At 42.8% G+C, this 20,915-nt stretch overlaps 1 protein-coding gene across 1 annotated transcript in view; it reads left to right on the top strand.

The window, feature by feature from the left end:
* Positions 1-19,582, top strand: part of LOC308334009 (disks large-associated protein 2-like) — a gene marked incomplete at its 3' end in the record, with an annotated part of 64,853 nt that extends 45,271 nt beyond the window's left edge. The window contains exons 7-12 of the mRNA XM_080790574.1: positions 6,060-6,421; positions 10,262-10,347; positions 11,583-11,992; positions 13,309-13,400; positions 18,130-18,285; positions 19,373-19,582. Of these exons, the coding sequence (XP_080646700.1) occupies positions 6,060-6,421; positions 10,262-10,347; positions 11,583-11,992; positions 13,309-13,400; positions 18,130-18,285; positions 19,373-19,582 (1,316 nt within the window). The remainder of the gene's footprint in view (positions 1-6,059; positions 6,422-10,261; positions 10,348-11,582; positions 11,993-13,308; positions 13,401-18,129; positions 18,286-19,372) is intronic.
* Between the last annotated feature and the right edge of the window lie 1,333 nt (positions 19,583-20,915).

Genomic DNA, 20,915 nt, shown 5'->3' on the forward strand with positions numbered 1-20,915 from the left:
CCCATTTTCTAAGGAGTCCCTCCCTACACGCAGTACACCCCACCCAGGCATATGTTGTAATGTAGTGCATGGTTCATGGTTGTCATGGAATACATATAGTTGTCATGGAGTCGTGGGTTATGTCACTGTACTGACCGTTATGTCACGGTGTGACTCATCACAGCTCTGTTGCCTGGCTGGGAACAGGTGCTGAAGATTTGACAGATTGGTTAGGGTATTTAAAGACTGGTAAATCAAAGTAATTTGTCTGTGCTGCGAATTCTTGGGGAAAAAAAGGTAAAAAAACAGTGTGGGGGAAAAAGGTGAGGTAGCTGATGAACGAGCCATTTTAGCTGCAGTACCACAATGTCCTGAGGTGGTGGGGGTGCTGATATGCAGATTATTTAATATTTGAGACATTAAAATACTGATGCTAGATAAAACCAGGCTTGTTTCCATTCCATGCCAGCTTGGAAAATCAACAATGGTGGACATTGTAAACAAAGTGGAAATGCAAATTTGGAACTGAAGACTGAAGAAGAGGAGGAATTATACAAAGTAGGGTGACATTGATGACATCATGATGAGGACAAAATCAGTTGAGCTGTTCCTGAGAGCAATTTCCATTAGAGCACCCATATGATATGAAAGCCTGATTGTTCAAAATTGGTTATTTGTGGAGAAAACACATATGGGAGCCCCAAAAAACACAAAAGAAATGGAAAAAGTTGAATTTTATGTTACAGGTCCTTTAAATTAACCTAAAGTGGTAGTTGTTTTTAACACCAGTCCCTTTCCCTTAAAGATAAGACACTTTGGCGATCATGGCAAATCAAGGCTTTCAAAGGGTTGGACAGAAGTGCTGAGACAGAGCTACAGTACTGTATGCACTCTGCAGTTAACAGACTCAAGGAGGACATCTGTTGTTCAATGAACAACATTGCATTGCATTTGTTTTTACCCCACTCATCATGAGCTTCAATGGCAAATGGTGATTCCTTTTGTCTAAACATTACCGTGTTAAGTAAAGAATGTTGAATTTTTGAATATTTCAAGAGAATAGGGAAGGCAATCAAATACTGTGTTCATACTGATTGAATAATACAGATTAATTATTATGCTAAAGTCAAAGGACAGCCATAAGGTTATCATGAGTGATGGGATAGTGGCTATGACATATGGGAATGTGAATTAAGTTATTTTCTTGTGGTTGCATGATGCATGTAGACCAGGGGTGGGCAGTATTTCTTTTAAGAGGGCTATACTGACTTTGATAAAGAGAGTGAAGGGCCACACATTGGACTATTTTTTGATTGAAACTGGAAACATTATTCCCTATTTTGCACAGCGTCTATGATTTTTTTCCCCCATTTGAACTACTTTCAGTGGTATTTGGGAGAGACACACTTAATTTTCGTTAAGACAGTTTATCCACACCTGACTGACAGACAGGTTTTGCAGGTTTTCATAGTAATCTGCAACCTACAGTCGCGATAAAAGGAAAAACCTGAATAACTGTGGAAAAACACATCGGATGCAGATGCCTTGACCTCAATTGTGGATCAAGATAGCAAATATAACTCCCCCATCTCTCTCCCCCAATAAAATAAAGGCGAAAGCCGTAAAAAAACCCAACATTTAAAAAAAGATAGCAAATATATCTCAGTCACTACTCACTATGCAAGGGTGTTTTTTATTTAAGGCATTGCTTCAGTCATAAAGCATAGCTATAGTGTTTCAATAGGAACATTGACTAACGTGATCTGCATTTCGATCTATGCGAAAGGCGTGATTGTGATTATGTAAGGGAAAACAGAAGAACAAGTGATGCAAGACTGGCTCAGATGCAATTATGCAATATAATGCCCTGCGAGGATTTAACATTGCATTGGTCTTCACCTTACGTATACTGTAGAGTCTAAAATAATGGTACTTCCTAAAAAAGAGGGCACTTTTTCATGCAGAATAGAAATGTAACTTGAACAAAAAGTGATTTCTAATGTTCCAGAAAGTAACCATTATGATTAAAATCAGAAAAACGCAATCCAGGTGGCGGTAATAAGGGGAGAGTTTCAGAACACAGGTAATGTTAAACTTGGTTTTATTAAGCTCAGGGCAGACAATGTATTGGGCTGAAGCTAACAGGTTCTTCCTGGACTGGCCTGGAGCATTTCCACTAATGGGGGAGAAGGGTTCCCAACTGCCTATTAAAACAGAGGAAGAGTGGTTGGGCTTTCAGGCAGGCATGTTGTTGGTCCAACTTTAAGGACCTTGCCTTAGTGCTATTTAGTAGGTGTTCAGGCTGTTACCCAGTATATGGGACGCACAGCATGACTTACCTGCTAATTCTCCATGGTCTCCCAACCAACCAGACTTTGGCTCACCCCTCACAGCTTACTTGTACTGAGCTATTTGCTGGCAGCAGCTGTGCTGCAGGTCCATCTGCCCATTGGTTTCTGGGCGTGAATGTGGGTTACATACATGCCTCAAATGATCTGACCTAGTTTTGCCTGTCTGTGTGGGTTGCAGACATGCTGAGTGTTCTTGTGGTTGACTGCTAGCAGGACTCTTCCTTCCTGCAGGGATGCAAGATTGCTTAAAGAAATGTCTATTTCATCCCAATAGATTTATAAATATCCTCTGTTATTCCTCCTTCCCTTCACGTCATCTCACTCTCATTTGCCCCTACAAATTGATATATGCGAAATGGAAAACTAATTCACGAGCACAGTATGCGAGTAAATATTACAACCTATTAAACATAATCTTATTCAACCCAAAGTGAACCTTTTTTTAAATTAGAATCCTCTAATATAATCCCGACCCCACCCAGCCCCTTAGCCACTTTCCCGTCCTTGCCCCCTGTAGAGAATTCTGAGTCAAAGTTGAATTTGCATATCCCCAGACCCATCAGGTTACAAGCCTACAGCGTTGGTCCAAGTTTGTTCCCCCGGCATAAGTAATTCCATCTCTGCACTTACTGTACAATAACATAAACAACTCACCCTCTTATCATGTAAAACCCATGTTCCGATACATCCAATTTCAGTAAGTAGTTCCTCCTCTCTGCATGGATCTGTTCCACTTCCCCTGGTGGCCTGGAATGCACCCACCAGGCCCTCCATGCAACATTAGACTTGATGATATAAACTCCTACAATTGTATAAAGGTGGTGGGGTCTGTGTACTTTGTCACTCTTAGCCTGGCATGGCCAGACTAATATCACTGCGTAATTAATAGTCTGGAACTTCGGTGTGGAAGATTTATTTCCATGGGGCGGTTACAAACAGATTCCAACCTCACAGCAAAAAAGTCTCACTTTGATTAGTGGGCTCTGATTAGTGAGTAAAATGTGAGGAGTGCCAGACCAATCTCCCAGGGATTTCTTTCCCCTACTGTGGCAGATTCGTCTGGTTTCCAGGCTAAGTCACACTACCAAGTTGCAGTTGGTGTCCACGGCGCTGAAATATCAACTCAGCAGCTGTATGCTCTCCAATGTCCTGAAATCTCAAGCCACTTTACCAGCTGCAGTCACTGTCCATGGTGCTGAAACTGCAACTTTACCATGATATGGGTATCTGGATGCTAATGCTGCATTCACACGGCCAGATACAAAGATAGGGCCTCATTTTTCAACGTGATTTACACCAAAAAATTGCTGTATGGCGAAATCACTGCAATGTTCGTCATTTATCATTCCAGCGTGACTTTGGACTGTGACGTATGCCACGCCAAAACTCACGTCTGGTCGGGAGCTGTCGTAAGCTTTGTCTGCACCCTTTTCTTCTGCAGTAGACAAGCGGAGCAGGCAGCATTGTCTAACCAGCTGACAGGCATCTAAACATAATTGTACTCACTCCTAAAATGTATAGTAATGAAACTAATAAATAATACATACAAAATATATATATTTTGTAAAGGCATACATCGACGAGGTGTCATATGAAATTGGTAGGATATTTCCAACTGTACAAGCAATTCAAATCGCGCAATTAAAAACAATATAGCATACATGGACATCCACGCCTACTTTATTTCTAAGTGTCAATGACTATTTGCAATGGTATAGGCTAAGTTAGGTGCTAATTCACCCATTTAAATATATATATAATATTATAAGTGCTTTAACAGTCATCCATATCTAGATCATCAGACCTAGGCTGAGTGCTTATGCGACTCGGGAGAGCATTTTCAGGGGTCAGGACCAGCAGGCGGCTGTGCCTGGCATATTTACACGGAAGTGAAAACTGAAATGTTGATTAATGAGCATTGTCCCTGTCAAAGAAACAAATAAATAAATAATATTGCTTTTTACCCCTATTTCTCCCCAATTTAGTTATGTATTCCTCCCCACACACATTTCTGTGTTATCACTGCTGTTGTATCCCACTGACTCACCTGCCAGTGAGGAGCGCCCACTGCGAGGACATAAGTCCTTTGTCCTACTCCTCCCACCCAACACTCCCTACTGACAGGCGTTGCCCTAGCCCATAGAATTATGTGCAGTAACAACTATCACCCTCCCCTGTAGACAGGCCAATTGTGTTTGTGTAGACGCTGGACAAAGCCGGTTGCCCCACGGTAGATTCGAACCCAGTATAACAGTATTTCTTATTACTGTCAATCACCTCACCAGCATTTTGTGTAGAGGGTTTTCCCTAATGTCTGTGCACACTGTTATGCATTGTTGTTGTTGTTTGCTTGAGGGAGGGATCACCTTGATGTAAAAAACAAGGTTGCATTCAATATTCAGCTGAATATAGCTTAACGTTACTGGATCATCTGAATGGGCAAATGGATGAGTTGCTATTGTGGTCTCATCTTACACATTTGAGAGAATGTCTGTTTTGGTCATAGCAATGATTCATGCACGGTCTTTCTTTCTTTTCCTCAGTGACTCATGCAGCAAATTTAGACTGCAACAAATGATTGCCATAGCAAGTGATGTAATCCGGTCTGAACATTCCATTTTTACGTTTTAAAACAGGGCTGTGTGAGACGTGAGGATGCTGGGGGGGGGGGGGTTGTAGCTTAGCGTGTCCCTCACATTTGGGTATTAAGTATGACGTAATGATTAATTTGTGCTTTGTGCTTTGGCATTGGTTTCAGATTACATACATTATACATAGGGGCATTACCTTTAATCCACCCGACACTGAAACATATCTTCATCACGTCATATGCTGCTACGGGACATATATGCATCAAACGATCCAAGTAACCACAGTATACTGCTAATCAACTTACAAATTACATATATATACCATAGACTGTAAAAAATATGGTTATCCGGGTCTTATATGGACGTAAAATGAAGCCTGTCAGTCCTTGAACTGTAAGTCGCCATCTTTGTAGATCCGTTTGGGCCCAGCTGGCCATTGGCTGGACCAGACAACGAGGCGGGACTTCCCCCCTTCTTCTTCGTTGGTTTTTATTTTGACTCGAACTGTTGTCAGACTAGTATCACTCCACGTATTTGTTATTTTGCAACCTGCCATAGTGCCGTGTAAGTTAAAGGTCCCATAACATAAAACTTAACTTTTTCTTAGTTTTCATATATTTTGGGGCTCTGTAGTTCTACCAGACAAAAAAGTCAAAGAACGATAATGTTGTTTGTGGTACGACAGTTTCTTAAAATGTGTAGGTTATACTTCAACAGGCTGTTTGATTTGCTGCCCATTATTGTCTCCGCCCGGCTGAAGGCGTGCAGGCCGAGGCTGTTTTGCACCCTGTCAGTCTGTCCGTGTATCCGTCCGTGTGTGTGTACACTGTACGTACAGTACAGTATGTCCGTCTGTCCATCAGCGAGCAGCTAATCTCCGGCACCGTTGGCCCGATAAACGTGAAACTGTGCACGCACACACTCCCTCTTCTCCAAATTCACATCAGCCTGTTTTTCGTTTTCTTTCTTTTTTTTGTTGCAAAACACATTTTTCGATATTACTCCATAGAGATTTTTTCCCAAAAGATCAGTACACAATATCTCTATAGTCATGTGATCATAGCATCTGCTATTTTTCAAAACATAGCAGATGCTAAAAATAGCTCCCTTCTCTCAACCCGCTTTCGTCCTACTACAGCAATGTCGTACACGCCCGGTTATAAGAAGTCCACCCCTCCTCCCGTGCCGCCACGGACAGCCACCAAGCCTCTCATCTCCGTGACGGCCCAAAGCAGTACCGAGTCCACCCAGGATGCCTACCAGGAGGGCAGGCACCCACGGAGTGGCCTGTGGACCACGGATAGCCTCGGCCGGGCCATCTACAACTCCACAGACAGCCTGGACAGCACCAAGGCTGTCACACTGGCCATGGAGTCTGCAGCGGCCAATCGGCTGACGTCCATGGGCAGCCACACCTCCGTGCAGACCTGTGACAAGGCTGTGTTGGTGTCCAAGGCCGAGGAGTACCTCAAAACGCCACGCTCCTCCATTGGAATACAGGTAACTACAGTAACTTACGATTTTCTTTTTAATGTTAATTTAAAGCATTGCTTTCTGAGCGTCTTGCAGATCTGCTACTTTTGATACTTTTGTGTCACGCTGTTGTATGATCAAATAGGGCGTTAATTTACGAAAAAACGCAAATTGTTAGAATATGGAGACAGAGATGATATGTTAAAAATACATAAAATTCTACGCGTTAGAATAGAAAAATAGTCGGCACACTGGATCATGCTCCAGTTACGTAATGGATTACCATCAAGGTTAGGTTTTGAGCGATAAACACGTCACTATAAAATAAAAGAACACAACAGTCTGGCATTGATTGAGACCTTAAAACCGGGAAAGCATCGTTGTGTCATTTCAGATTTTCTTTTTGTGTTGGCTTTTCAAAAATAGCCTTTTTACAGCTGCTATTTTTGAACTTTTTTTGTCACTCCAACATGTGACTTAGTGTGCTTGTGTGCACACACGTCAACATCAAGGCACCGCTCACTTCACACTGGGTGTGATCTTTGTAAATCTTGAAAGTGTGACTACTGATTTAGAAATTAGAAGGCATTTCTAGAATCAGCCTCAGGTCTTAATGGGTTGAGAGGAGTGTGCATGAATAGATGTTGCACCGCTGTTTTCAGTGAAATACGGTCTTAACACATTGACACATGGTGGATGAAAGTGGTGGTGCATGGGTGCCAGAGGATCTGCATCTGTTTTAGTATGACACGCGTCCGGTTTTGGATTCCATTTTAGATGCTAAATTATTTGCGTTATTATTATGCTAGCAAGCTCAAATGAGGCCAATCCTTGCTCTAAAAAAGCCTATGTTCCAATCACGATCACCGGACAATCAGAAAAGACCTCCAAACATCGGCGCTTCGGTCAAAACCATGGAGAGCGCCGTATATTTAGAGTTATGAGCACCTTTTGTCGGCAGTAAACAAGAAGTGACCAGCAGTGCGCATTATGCAAAACATGTCAAGGATCGCTGAAGAAGGCCAAGCAAAAAAAAAAAACGTTTGGAATACAAAGTATGAATTACAAGTGCACTTGGGAGTGTACTTTCATATTTTTTTTTACAAATACAAAATGTGTTTTACGAGTGCACAAATTATTTTACAGGTGCACACATTTACAAATTCAATTTGGCTCTGTTTTGGCTCACTGTAGGACATGCCTAACTTCATTCCATTATTTCATCCCTCATTTAATCAAAGAACGTATTTGTGCACCCTGGATTCACTTCGTGAGCAATATACTTACATCTGTAATTGGACTTCCCCTTGTCCTGTCTCTCCTGGTACAGACTGTCCAACAAAGAATGAATAGTACCATATTTTATAAGCATCTTCATCGTGTACAGTACACCAACGTCATCATCATCATCATCACTGTCATCTCCCATGACATCAGTGCGTCTCTTGTCAGACCATCGTCAGGTAAGTAACCTTTACCATTTCATCCCATATCTGTCTCCAGTACTGAAAAGTGTGTGTGTGTGTGTGTGTGTGTGTGTGTGTGTGTGTGTGTGTGTGTGTGTGTGTGTGTGTGTGTGTGTGTGTGTGTGTGTGTGTGTGTGTGTGTGTGTGTGTGTGTGTGTGTGTGTGTGTGTGTGTGTGTGTGTGTGTGTGTGTGTGTGTGTGTGTGTGTGTGTGTGTGTGTGTGTGTGTGTGTGTGTGTGTGTGTGTGTGCGTGCGTGCGTGTGTGTGTGTGTGTCGCGCGCGCGGGCGGTCTGTACATCAGGCCCCAGTGCCTCATAAAGTGAACCATGCATGGGGATATTATAGAGGAATTAACCACATGCCCTTGCTTGTAGGGAGCCAGAGTCGTTTGGTTAGGGTCAGTGGTTCAAAGGAGAATGCAAGAACCTGCACTGTCATGACTTAATATTTTGCAGCAATGCAATGATACAATGGTATTGACAGATATTGAATTCAAGTTAGAGAGCATACCTGATAGTGAAGATCGCTCCTTTGCACGAACATAGCACGATCGCATGTCGGAAAATATTCCATGATGACCAGTGACAACAAGGAAGAAAGAAACAGCCGCTCGTTGCACACCGCCATTCTCCATAGCATTCCATTGGGGGAAATTTCCCAGCTAATTTATCAGAAGCTAGTGAAACTAAAGTAGTAGTACTAACAATAACAATCTAAGTGTCCCTGTCAGCAACACACTTCAAACTGTGATACAAGTCAGGTTAGCTAGCCTATATTTAAACTTTGCTTTTCCTTTTACACTTTACAGCCTCACAATCAATTTTTGTCTATGCTCACAATACACATGCACAAAAAAGGAAAACTCCACTACCATTATTCAGTGCCGGTTCTAGGCCTTTTGAGGCCCTAGGCAACATATTATACAGAGCCCCCCCCCTCCTGCTTTGCCACGCCGGATAAAAATTGTAAATTTGCCATGAAAATGCTTCAATCTGGTGCACTTTGAGATCAAAATTAAGAAGCTAGGTGGGGGCCTCATGTGGCCAGTAGTAGTGGTCCTACCCCCCCCATGAGACTTACAAATCCCAAATGTTTATATACAAATCCCAAATGTTTGTAAACAAATCCCAAATGTTTATAAACAAATCCCAAAATGTTTATAAACAAATCACAAATGTTTATAAACAAATCACAAATGTTTATAAACAAATACCAAAATGTTTATAAACAAATCCCAAATCCCTTGGTCCTACCCCCCCGACCATGAGACTTACTACAGGCCAACTGGTAGTGGTCCTACCCCCCCATGAGACTTACTACAGGCCAACTGGTAGTGGTCCTACCCCCCCCATGAGACTTACAAATCCCAAATGTTTATAAACAAATCCCAAATGTTTGTAAACACATCCCAAATGTTTATAAACAAATCCCAAAATGTTTATAAACAAATCACAAATGTTTATAAACAAATCACAAATGTTTATAAACAAATACCAAAATGTTTATAAACAAATCCCAAAACCCATGAGACTTGGTCCTACCCCCCCGACCATGAGACTTACTACAGGCCAACTGGTAGTGGTCCTACCCCCCCCCATGAGACTTACAAATCCCAAATGTTTATAAACAAATCCCAAATGTTTGTAAACAAATCCCGAATGTTTATAAACAAATACCAAAATGTTTATAAACAAATCACAAATGTTTATAAACAAATCACAAATGTTTATAAACAAATCACAAATGTTTATAAACAAATACCAAAATGTTTATAAACAAATCCCAAAATGTTTATAAACAAATCCCAAATCCCTTGGTCCTACCCCCCCGACCATGAGACTTACTACAGGTCAACTGGTAGTGGTCCTACGGTAGTGCCGGTTCTAGGCCTTTTGAGGCCCTAGGCAACATATTATACAGAGGCCCCCCCCCCTCCTGCTTTGCCACGCCGGATAAAAATTGTAAATTTGCCATGAAAATGCTTCAATCTGGTGCACTTTGAGATCAAAATTAAGAAGCTAGGTGGGGGCCACATGTGGCCAGTAGCCCATGTAAGGGATACATGAAAAAAAAAAAAATCTTCTCCCTGTGACGAGGCCCCCTCAGTGGTTGAGGCCCTAGGCGACCGCCTAGTTCGCCTATGCCTAGAACCGGCCCTGCCATTATTATAGATACTTCATGCTGTAGAAACCTTTCAACGCAATGTGTTTGGAAAATATACAGGGCCTGTAGCAGACAAGAAGATTCCACGGGTAGAGCTCAACTTTCACAAGATGTCGCACACACTGCTGCTTCATCAAATCTTGATTCAATTTAGTGTTACAAGTTTCATGGAACAGCATGCTGTTTTGTTTGTGCTCAACAAGTTTCATGGAACAGCTGTTTTGTTTGTGCTCAACAGGTGGAAACTGTGACAGACTCTGAGACTGAAAGTAAAGCCCTTCCTCAGTTCCATTCCATTGGCATCCAGGTGGAGGATGAAAAACGGTACGTGTTTGGTTTTAGTGTTGTATCTCTGCCACATTTCTGTTCCCGATTGTTTTGAACACTTGGAAATATTCAGCCATGCTTGGACAATAAGTACAGTAAAAAGTCAATATTTAACTGACAATAATGGGAAAAATATATAATAATCTATACGTTAATGGGACACTTTTTTTGCAAAAAAATTAATGTTAATGACGTTTAGAAGATTTAGAACACTTTCCTAGGGGTCTTTATGTGTGTAATATGTGGTTTTAGATATTTTAGATTTTAGCAGTGAGCCCAGTGTCTCTGATGCCATGTACATCTGAATGCACAAACTATCTCTGATTCTGATCCCATAATAGTGTTGTTTTTGCGACCGAAGGTAGCAGTTAACTATGGAATCGTGCATTTCACGTCAGTGTGTTGGTCGGGCACCATGGTGCCCAGGTCTCGTGACATCATGTGACATCATCAGGGATAGAGATGTGGAGACCCTGATGTCATAGTAAATGTTAAGCCCATATATGAAGATCGCTGATGTCATCAATATTGGCCAGAAACTCTACATCTGACCTCAACCCTCAAACCCTTAGATCTCCATATATGTCAGAACCTGTTCATTCCATTATGTTAATCCTTCCCCATCCATCGATTCAAACTCTAGACGGGCCTGCCCCAAGTACAGCCGCACCCGGCAGCCGGCTAAAACTAGAATTCTCAACAGGCCCGAAAATGAAGACCCGACCATACCAGGGCCCTCATCAAACCCTGTACACTCAAGAGAATGTCCCCGCTACCACCCTTAGATCTCCATATGCTGTATGGAGCTGACCTGTATTGACATTCTATATGTTGCTCTGACCTCATCAAACCCTGTACACTTAAGACATGCTCCTTATATGGCCAGTACAGAAATCATTCCATGTTGATCTGACCCTCCATGCCAAAGCGCCAGCGCTTGCCCAGCAGTCTGCCGTCAATGATCGCGGATGCGTGCATGCGACCTAAGGTCGCTTCTCGCCCTCAGGCGTCTTACTGGTTAGTTACATAATCCCATATATACCTGTGTATATATATATATATTCCTCTGTACTCCCCTCCTGTCATTGTGTGTGTGTGTGTGTGTGTGTGTGTGTGTGTGTGTGTGTGTTGTGTGTGTGTGTGTGTGTGTGTGTGTGTGTGTGTGTGTGTGTGTGTGTGTGTGTGTGTTGTGTGTGTGTGTGTTGTGTGCGTGCCTGTGTAAATGTGTTTAGTCAAGGGCGGTTCAAGCGCTCCAACAGTGTGACCACGGCGGTACAAGCTGACATGGAGCGTGAGGGCTTTCCCTCCATGGAGGACAAGGGCCTACAGTTCGGCGGGGCGTTTGGCCGCCACTCTGAGCCCAGCACGCCAACGCAGTACGGCGCCACACGCACCGTGCGCACCCAGGGCCTGTTCAGCTACAGGGAAGACTACCGCACATCAAGCGGGCCGCCCAGCCCCCAGCCCGCCGAACCCTGGCTGGTGGAACCCAGCCTGGAGGGCTCTGAGGCGGGCCGCGCGTCTCCCCTGCGCAGGGACGGCAGCTGGTTCATGCAGCTCCTTCACAGCGAGACCAAGCGGCTGGAAGGATGGTGCAAAGACATGGAGAGAGAGGCGGAGGAGCACGACCTGTCGGAGGAGAGTGAGTGTCCAGAGGGTAAAGACAACGCGCTAAGCTCTTCACTCTGCTTCCAAGCAGGGGCTTATTTGTTTGTTTGAAAAAGGTCCCCTTTTTCTGATTCTGTCTTTCTGGGATCCACAGCCTGCATACTATACAAAGCGCAGTAAACAACACATAAAACAGTCAATTGCATTCATATACATTACTTACAATTTCAGCAATATACATAAGAAATACACAAATTCATGTTTCCAAGCCTATCAAGTTGTCAACACAAGCCAAACAGTTATACTGTAATTGTAAGTGCTGTTTGTGTTGGCTGCAACGATTAATCAATTAATCGTAATCGAATCGATTATTAAATTAGTTGTCAACTAAATGTTTTTTTTTTTTTTTTTTGTAGGCCTCAAGATCAGCTAGATTAAAGCCCTAGCAGGTTTTAGTGAGTATATAGTGAGTATTGAGTATAGTGAGCATAGTGAGCAGGCAACACACATGATGAAAGTTTATTGTGATGTCGCTGTTCTGTTCTTGCTTTTTTCTGCGCGCAATACTGTTGCGCAATGAAGTATAAATGTCTGCACCTCACTAGCCAACACACAAGAGGAGGTTGAATGAACTGAAACCAGCGCTCCCCAAAACATCAGGTTTGGAGATCTGTTGGGAATTGATTACATGAAACCAGTCTCAATGTTTGTAAACAAATAATTGGTCTATAGTCCTAACATAGACAGACAGTCCCGACTTCAATAATGATATCCTCACCAATTTGACATTTAAAGATGTAGGTTGCTTTAATGTCATAGTTTCTGAAAATACACTTAGTGATATTCCGGGGTGCGCAGTCTGCGCACGCTTATCCGACACACCAAAGGTCCGACATGCGGACATCACCCATCACTCCCGACATGCGTTACTTGTATCTTGCTTTGGGTTAGGGTTATGATAGGGTTTGGGGTAGGTTGTCTGTCTAATGATTGTCAGACTGTTAGTCTGCAGGTTAGGGTTATGATAGGGTTTGGGGTAGGTTGTCGGTCCAATGATTGTCGGACTGTTAGTCTGCAGGTTAGGGTTATGATAGGGTTTGGGGTAGGTTGTCGGTCCAATGATTGTCAGACTGTTACTCTGCAGGTTAGGGTTATGATAGGGTTTGGGGTAGGTTGTCGGTCTAATGATTGTCGGACTGTTAGTCTGCATATCTGGTGAATGGGATATAACCACACTGTGTAGAAAAGCAATGCTAAATACACTGATTTGTTAGTGTTTGTTATGTCAGATAACCAACACCTTTACCAGTCACCGGAGGGTTTGTTTCTGTGTCTATCCTCATCCTGTAGTCCTTGGAAAGATCCGAAGTGCGGTGGGCAGCGCGCAACTCCTCATGTCCCAGAAGTTCCAGCAGTTTTACTGGCTATGTCAGCAGAATCTGGTAAGTCCACAGTTAACAGACCATACAGTAAAGTAACCAATACCTAGATACGTTCACCAATACCAACTCTGCGTAGATCTATGCACAGATCCAGTGGTGGAAAGTAAGCAACTACTGTACTGTAAGTACATTTACTTAAGTACTGTACTGCACTTTACTTACTGCTATTTTCAAATTATGTTTTATACATTAAATATTTATTTATATTGAAATTGTACATTCTGCATAATGCATACTTTTTCTTTTGTTACCGTAAGTACATTTTGATGCCAATACCTTTGTACTTTTACTCAAGTACATTTTGAATTCTGGACTTTAACTTTTTACTACTAAATGAGTAGTTCTGTATTCTGGTATTGATACTTTTACCTAAGTAAAACATTTGAGCACTTTTTACACCACTGGCGTAGAACCCATTTTCATGATAAATAAACCGCTAAGGAAGACAGAGGTGTTGCAGATGCCCCTGAGGCGCTGAGGGTGCACATTGTGGTCCTTCCAGAAATAGAGCTCCCAGATCGATGGGGGCTAAACAGACCCTCTGCTCATATTGACCCCGCAGTAAGTGAAAGGGGAATTACAATAGGAAAACGGAGCACCTGCGTTCACGCCGTTCGAGGAGGCGGGTTGGTTCAAACGGAGTCCTGGGAGTTTGAATAATGAAGCTGCCATCGTGGTTCATTGTTCACATCTCATGTTGGTGGTGAGCTGGAGAAAGTCTCGCATTTTCATAAGAGCTGGCCACTAATTACTCACACAGCCCTGTCAGTGTGTGTTAGCAAAGAGGAGAATTATGAATGGGGAATATAATATCTCCTGTTGAGATAGAGGGAGAGAGAGAGAGAGAGAGAGAGAGAGAGAGAACACATACTGTGTGTGTGTGTGTGTGTGTGTGTGTGTGTGTGTGTGTGTGTGTGTGTGTGTGTGTGTGTGTGTGTGTGTGTGTGAGAGACGGGTGGTCATTCATACCCTTCACACGGCCACACACAACTTTTTTTCTTCAAAGAAAATTAAATTAGCCTTCTCTCTGTGTGGTATATACCTTAAAGGTGGTGCTTAGCTCTATTTCAAATGGTCTCTCTCCCTGTATCTCTGTCTCTGCATGTCTCTGCATGTCTCTGTCTGTCTCTCTCTCTCTCTCTCTCTCTCTCTCTCCTCTGTCCCCAGATGTAATATGATGATGGATTAAATTCTACATTGACACTGACAGGGCTTAGATTGCTCCAAGTGCTTGAACATGTTTGAGTGTGAGGGAGCATATCCACTGCCTCTGTTGGAAAGAGCGAGAACTGCAAAAGTCTTGACATAGTTGTGGATGTGCGTTGAATTTGACAGAGGGACGTTACACTACGTTAACTGAGAGTGTTCACGTACAGAGTATTGTGAACCTACAATGCTGTTGGGACCATAAAGTGCTGTCAATTGCACAATGTGATGTCATTTGGATTCAAATGAAAGTTGACATTGCAGGTACAGAAGCTCAATTTGGAAAGCAGCTGTGTCATTTCCAGACCTGTGTGTGTCTGTAAATGACACAGTGAACAGCTTGTTGAACATAAAACATTAATCCCCCGGGGGATGTTCAGTTTCAGCTTCACCCAGCTGATGCTCAGCGTCATTGATGACGATGGAGCACTGTTCAGCTCAGCAGCTGTTAGTTAGTTAGAGTTAACCCATGGTTTAACAGCTCAGCAGCTGTTAGTTAGAGTTAACCCATGGTTTAGTTAGAGTTAACCCATGGTTAGTTAGAGTTAACCCATGGTTAGTTAGAGTTAACCCATGGTTTAGTTAGAGTTAACCCATGGTTTCTACAAGACCCCGTTTTGAAGCCGGTGAATTAAAATCCACCATCTTTGAACTTCCGGTCCTGAACAGAAGCATTGTGTGTGAGTGTGTGCGTACGTGGGAGAGATACACGGTTGCCTCCACATGAGCTTTGCAGTGTTGTGGCATGGTTCCTTTTTTCAGCTCATGTTAGAAAGCTCCACACAATCACCCAGTAACAACTGCATTGGTCTGATATCAGCCCTCTGCTGCCTCTCAGTGGAGTTAAGACTACTCATACAGTACATGCCTATAGATAGGTACTATGGATGGTGATAATGCCGCAGAATTACTGAAGCATAGAAGATGGCCTCATTTGGCTGACTGAAACAGGTCCGCTTTAATCACTTCTCAGATTCCCAAGACGTGGGTGATGTGCATAGATTACCATATCATCATCTAACAATCAAAGTCAAAGTCATACGATTTGTCACACACAGTGAAATTTGTTCTCCAATATTTGACCCATCTCTTGGAGCAGTGAGCCGCAGCCAAGGAGCGGTGAGCTGCAGCCATGCCGCACTCGGGAATCATTTGATTAGTAGATTTGACCCCCCAATCCAACCCTTTGATGCTGAGTGCCAAGCAGAGAGGCATTTGGTCCCATTTTTTGTCTTTGGTATGATCCGGCCGGGGATCGAACCCCCGACCTCCCAGGGCGGACACTCTAACCACAAGGCCACTGTCTGGTGTAAATCCCACTGAATAATGTTTTACATACGGCAAGTAATTACTTGCGCAAGCAGAGCGCGCAAGTAATCGTTTCGCTTGGTCTCTTCGAAGTGAAGCCAAGTTTTCTTCAACGGTAAATCTGTGCCTGGTTTGCTGGGACTAGTTACAACATTACGTCATCCTTGAGAGAGTACATGGTGTGTATATGACGTAATGTTACAAGTTACAAGTTACAAGTTACAACATTACGTCATATACACACCATGTACTCTCTCAAGGATGACGTAATGTTGTAACTAGTCCCAGCAAACCAGGCACAGATTTACCGTTGAAGAAAACTTGGCTTCACTTTTTGGAACCAAGTAACCACAGTATACTGCTAATCAAATTACAACTACATACTCTGTATGTAGTTGTAACTAGAACAACTACATACAGTCTGTGCCTGGTTTGCTGGGACTAGTTACAAGTTACAAGTTACAACATTACGTCATATACACACCATGTACTCTGGTCCCAGTTCACAACGATGACGTAATGTTGTAACTGGTCCCAGCAAACCAGGCACAAACCTACGGTTGAAAAAAACTTGGCTTCACTTTTTGGAACCAAGTAACCACAGTATACTGCTAATCAAATTACAACTACATACTCTGTATGTAGTTGTAATGTGATTTGTAATTACTTGCGCAAGCAGAGCGCGCAAGTAATCATTTCGCTTGGTCTCTTCGAAGTGAAGCCAAGTTTTCTTCAACCGTAAGTCTGTGCCTGGTTTGCTGGGACTAGTTACAAGTTACAAGTTACAACATTACGTCATATACACACCATGTACTCTGGTCCCAGTTCTCAACGATGACGTAATGTTGTAACTGGTCCCAGCAAACCAGGCACAAACCTACGGTTGAAAAAAACTTGGCTTCACTTTTTGGAACCAAGTAACCACAGTATACTGCTAATCAAATTACAACTACATACTCTGTATGTAGTTGTAATGTGATTTGTAATTTGTAAATCTGTGCCTGGTCTGCTGGGACCAGACTACACAGATGACCATATCTCTTACGTCATCACTGAGAGCTAGTCATACATATACACACTGTGTACTCTGGTCCCAGCTCTCAAAGGTGACGTAATGTGGTATCTGGTGGGACCAGATTATACAGATGACCATTTCTCTTACGTCATCACTGAGAGCTAGTCATACACCGTAAGTGTATGCCTGGTTTGCTGGGACTAGTTACAAGTTACAACATTACGTCATATACACACCATGTACTCTGGTCCCAGTTCTCAACGATGACGTAATGTTGTAACTGGTCCCAGCAAACCAGGCACAGACTTACGGTTGAAAAAAACTTGGCTTCACTTTTTGGAACCAAGTAACCACAGTATACTGCTAATCAAACCAGATTATACAGATGACCATTTCTCTTACGTCATCACTGAGAGCTAGTCATACATATACACACCATGTACTCTGGTCCCAGCTCTCAACGATGACGTAATGTGGTAACTGGTCCCAGCAAACCAGGCACAGACTTACCGTTGAAAGTCTACAGTATAAAATAATTATACTGTATAATATATTTTAGTTTATATACCAGTTTATATACCTTTTTTTTTCATCACATATCAATGATTCATTTTTCTGTAAAAAAGTAGTTAGGTAGCAAATAGTTACACGTAATGATTATACATTTCAAACGTTCCTTCACAGAGATACTGAGATGTGATACTTTCCAGCGGTCAAAAGTACTTGCGCGCTCTGCTTGCGCACTAGTAGGCCTACTAGTGTGCAACAAGCAAGTATGCACTCGGCAGAGTGCAGTTCTAGTTGTAATACTAGTATACTGTATATTATCGTCTCTGTCAGGTGGAGACCTCGTATGTCCAAAACTGTTACTTTTTAGGATTCAAATAAAAAAATTGTAGTAGATCTACAAGCTCAAAACGTGCCGCTTCACGCCACTTTTAGAGCTTGTGGATCTGCTACTTTTGATACTTTTGTGACGCTGTAGGGGTCACATGGGGGCATTTATGAAAAATCACAAAAAAGTTAGAAGTTAGTTTTTTATAGCGCTTTTACAAGTGCTCAAAGCTTTACAATGGTTCATTCATTCATACATTGGGAGGTGATAAGATAAGAGGTTTCTGCCCGACAACAGCGATATTCATTGATTACAGTGGGACAATGCAGAGTGCGTTTGTTTGTATGTGTTTGTCATCCCAAAAGGACCCCAGTGCCATGCCCAGACCCACCTCCCAGGACCTGGCTGGATTCTGGGACCTCTTGCAGTTATCCATTGATGACGTCACTGCCAAGTTTGACGAGCTACAGCAGATAAAGAGCAACCAGTGGCAGCCAGTGGAGGAGAGCCCCAAGAAGCCGGTGAGGCAGTGGTTTTTTTATATTATAGCAGAAGATCCAGGCGTTCCAAATGGATTATTTTTCATGGCATGGCAAGTAGAATATTGTAGAGACTATAGTCTTGCAACATTCAACATTGTAAGGCTATTGCCTATTTATTGCCAGTGCCACGTTCAAGGTTCAAGTTGTTCTTTATTGTGTTCTTACCTGAGAGAGTAAAATTCAGCATTCAGTTTATCTAATAGGTTAATGACACCAGATATGACAGCTGCCATTACTTGGTTCTCCAATTTATAGAAGGCATGTTTTCTATTCCCATGAACTAACGTTGACGTTGTCATAGCTAGTTTGTCAGGTAGGTCTGGGTATCGAGGCTAGAGTGGGGGTAATCTCTCAAGAACAGATTCTGAGGAAACAAACAGCAGAGGGCACTGTTTTTCCTTTTTCTTCAACATGACGTCACGCCGCCATGGTCACCGCTCACACAACACATCTCTCTGTTTTTACCAACCACTGTTTCGGGCTCCTCTTCACCGAAAACTGGACTATGAATAACGCTTAAGGCGTTAACGTTAACGCTTAAGTAAAAGCTAGTAAAAAAGTAGAGATGTGTTCGGGTGAGCGGTGAGTCGCCTATCACAGTGGTTTCAGTGACGTCATGTTGTAGTTTTTACCTTATTTTAGCCTCCGGTGTGCACGCAGTCTTTAGTGACTTTAGGGCTCATAATGGGATAAAGTACGATGTTCAGGGCTTAATATAACATTAATTCAAGCTCCCGCTAACGATATAAATGATCCGAGCATCAGAATGGCTGATTTTGACTTCCGGTTCAAACATTACAACAAGAGCTCTTGATCTGCTCATGTCGTATATTTCACTGGCACTGGCCCTATATGGTAACTGGCATTCAAGTTAATATAAGGATTTCTGAAAAGTGTATGGAGAAATGAATAGCATTTGAAGTATATGACGTGTAAAAATATGACAGTGACTGTTATGGTCAGTGTTTGCGATGCAAAGTATTTGTCACGCTCACGATGTGTGAGGACCTTTGGTTGCATTAACTTCCAACTGAACCGTGGACCATGTCATGTTGTCTTTGTTAAGGAGCGGAAGTGGCCGCCGCCTCTTCCCAAGAGGCCTGTGAAGCGTGGCATGACGCGGGAGCGTTCTCTGGACCTGGAGGACCGCCAGAGGCAGGAGGCCCGCCGACGCCTGATGGCGGCCAAGCGGGCGGCTTCTTTCAGACAGAGCTCGGTCTCGGAGAGGGCAGACAGCATCGAGATCTACATCCCAGAGGCCCAGACGCGACTTTGAGGTCCAAGGACTCAAGCCCCTCCGTCCACAGCACCGCCACACCAGCAGCAGCTAGTGGCATCAAACCCAGCCTCCTTCCCGCACTGGTCTACCTGTTGTCACAGTGTCCCTCTACTGGTCTACCTGTTGTCACAGTGTCCCTCTAAGCCTCTTTAGGGCTTTTCATCCATATCCACCATCCCCCATGCCCCTCCTCCTGAGGCCACGAGGGACCGCTTGCCACAGGTTCCACCCCCCAACGAGAATGAGCTGCTATATATACAGTATATATATATATATATATATATATATATATATATATATATATATATATATATATACACACCAGAAACAAAACATCTCACCTGGAATGCATTCGAGCAAACAACATTAGTGGTTCTTCCGTTCAAATGCCTCATTCATTCATTCATTCATTCATTCATTCATTCATTCATTCATTCATTCATTCATTCAATCAATCAATCATTCATTCATTCATTCATTCATTCATTCATTCATTTATGAATTAATTTATTTGTTTATTTATTTATTTAAAACACACTCATTTCATTGACTCATCTGCCAGCCTCTGGGTGAGTAAAGGGTGAATCTGTACTTTTCCCACCATTGTTGAAAAGACTTACAATGTGCAGCTTGTTTAACCACATGAACCCTACAGTAGCCTCCCTTTTCTGGGCATGTCATAATAGGCCAACATTTGAATATTTTCAGTGAAGATATTTAGTGTCGAGGGGAAAAAAGGAGTCAGATTCCGGTCAACAAAGTATGGGTTTAAGTGGTTAAAGAGTCTCTCACTAGCAACAGTGGTCTTGGGCTGATGCACTCAGTGTGGCAAGATAAGACAGCGGTCGTCTGAAATAATATTCTTTGACAGAACCGAAAGGCCCCTGAAACAATAGGTGATAAAACTCACCACTGAATTGATCAATTGAAATCAGTGGGTTTACCAACTCTTTGTAGCAGGTTGGGGGGTGCCATACTCGTTACGTTAGTAATAGTAAAATGCCATCATACAGTGATTGGTCATTGTCAAGCAAGTCTGAAGTCTAACACTTTCCTGGCCACATTTGTTGTCAAACTGTCCAAACTGAAGGGAGTGTGTTCTGTGTTGTATGTTGGGACTAACATAATACCAAAGTTCAAGAGCAAGTTGTCACGTGTGAAGTGGTTGCACAGTTATTAATATTATCATCATGTATGACCAGGTGTGCTGCAGCTGTGGACCAGTGTTGCTGAGAATGACATCGGACAAAAATCATCCAGAGTCTTTGGCCGACATTTATTCATCTCCATTCACAACGTCATGGTGCAGTATCGTCTCTCTGAAGAGAAG

Source organism: Protomyctophum bolini (assembly GCF_963924005.1).
Source record: "Protomyctophum bolini genome assembly, chromosome: 19".
Lineage (NCBI taxonomy): Eukaryota > Metazoa > Chordata > Actinopteri > Myctophiformes > Myctophidae > Protomyctophum > Protomyctophum bolini.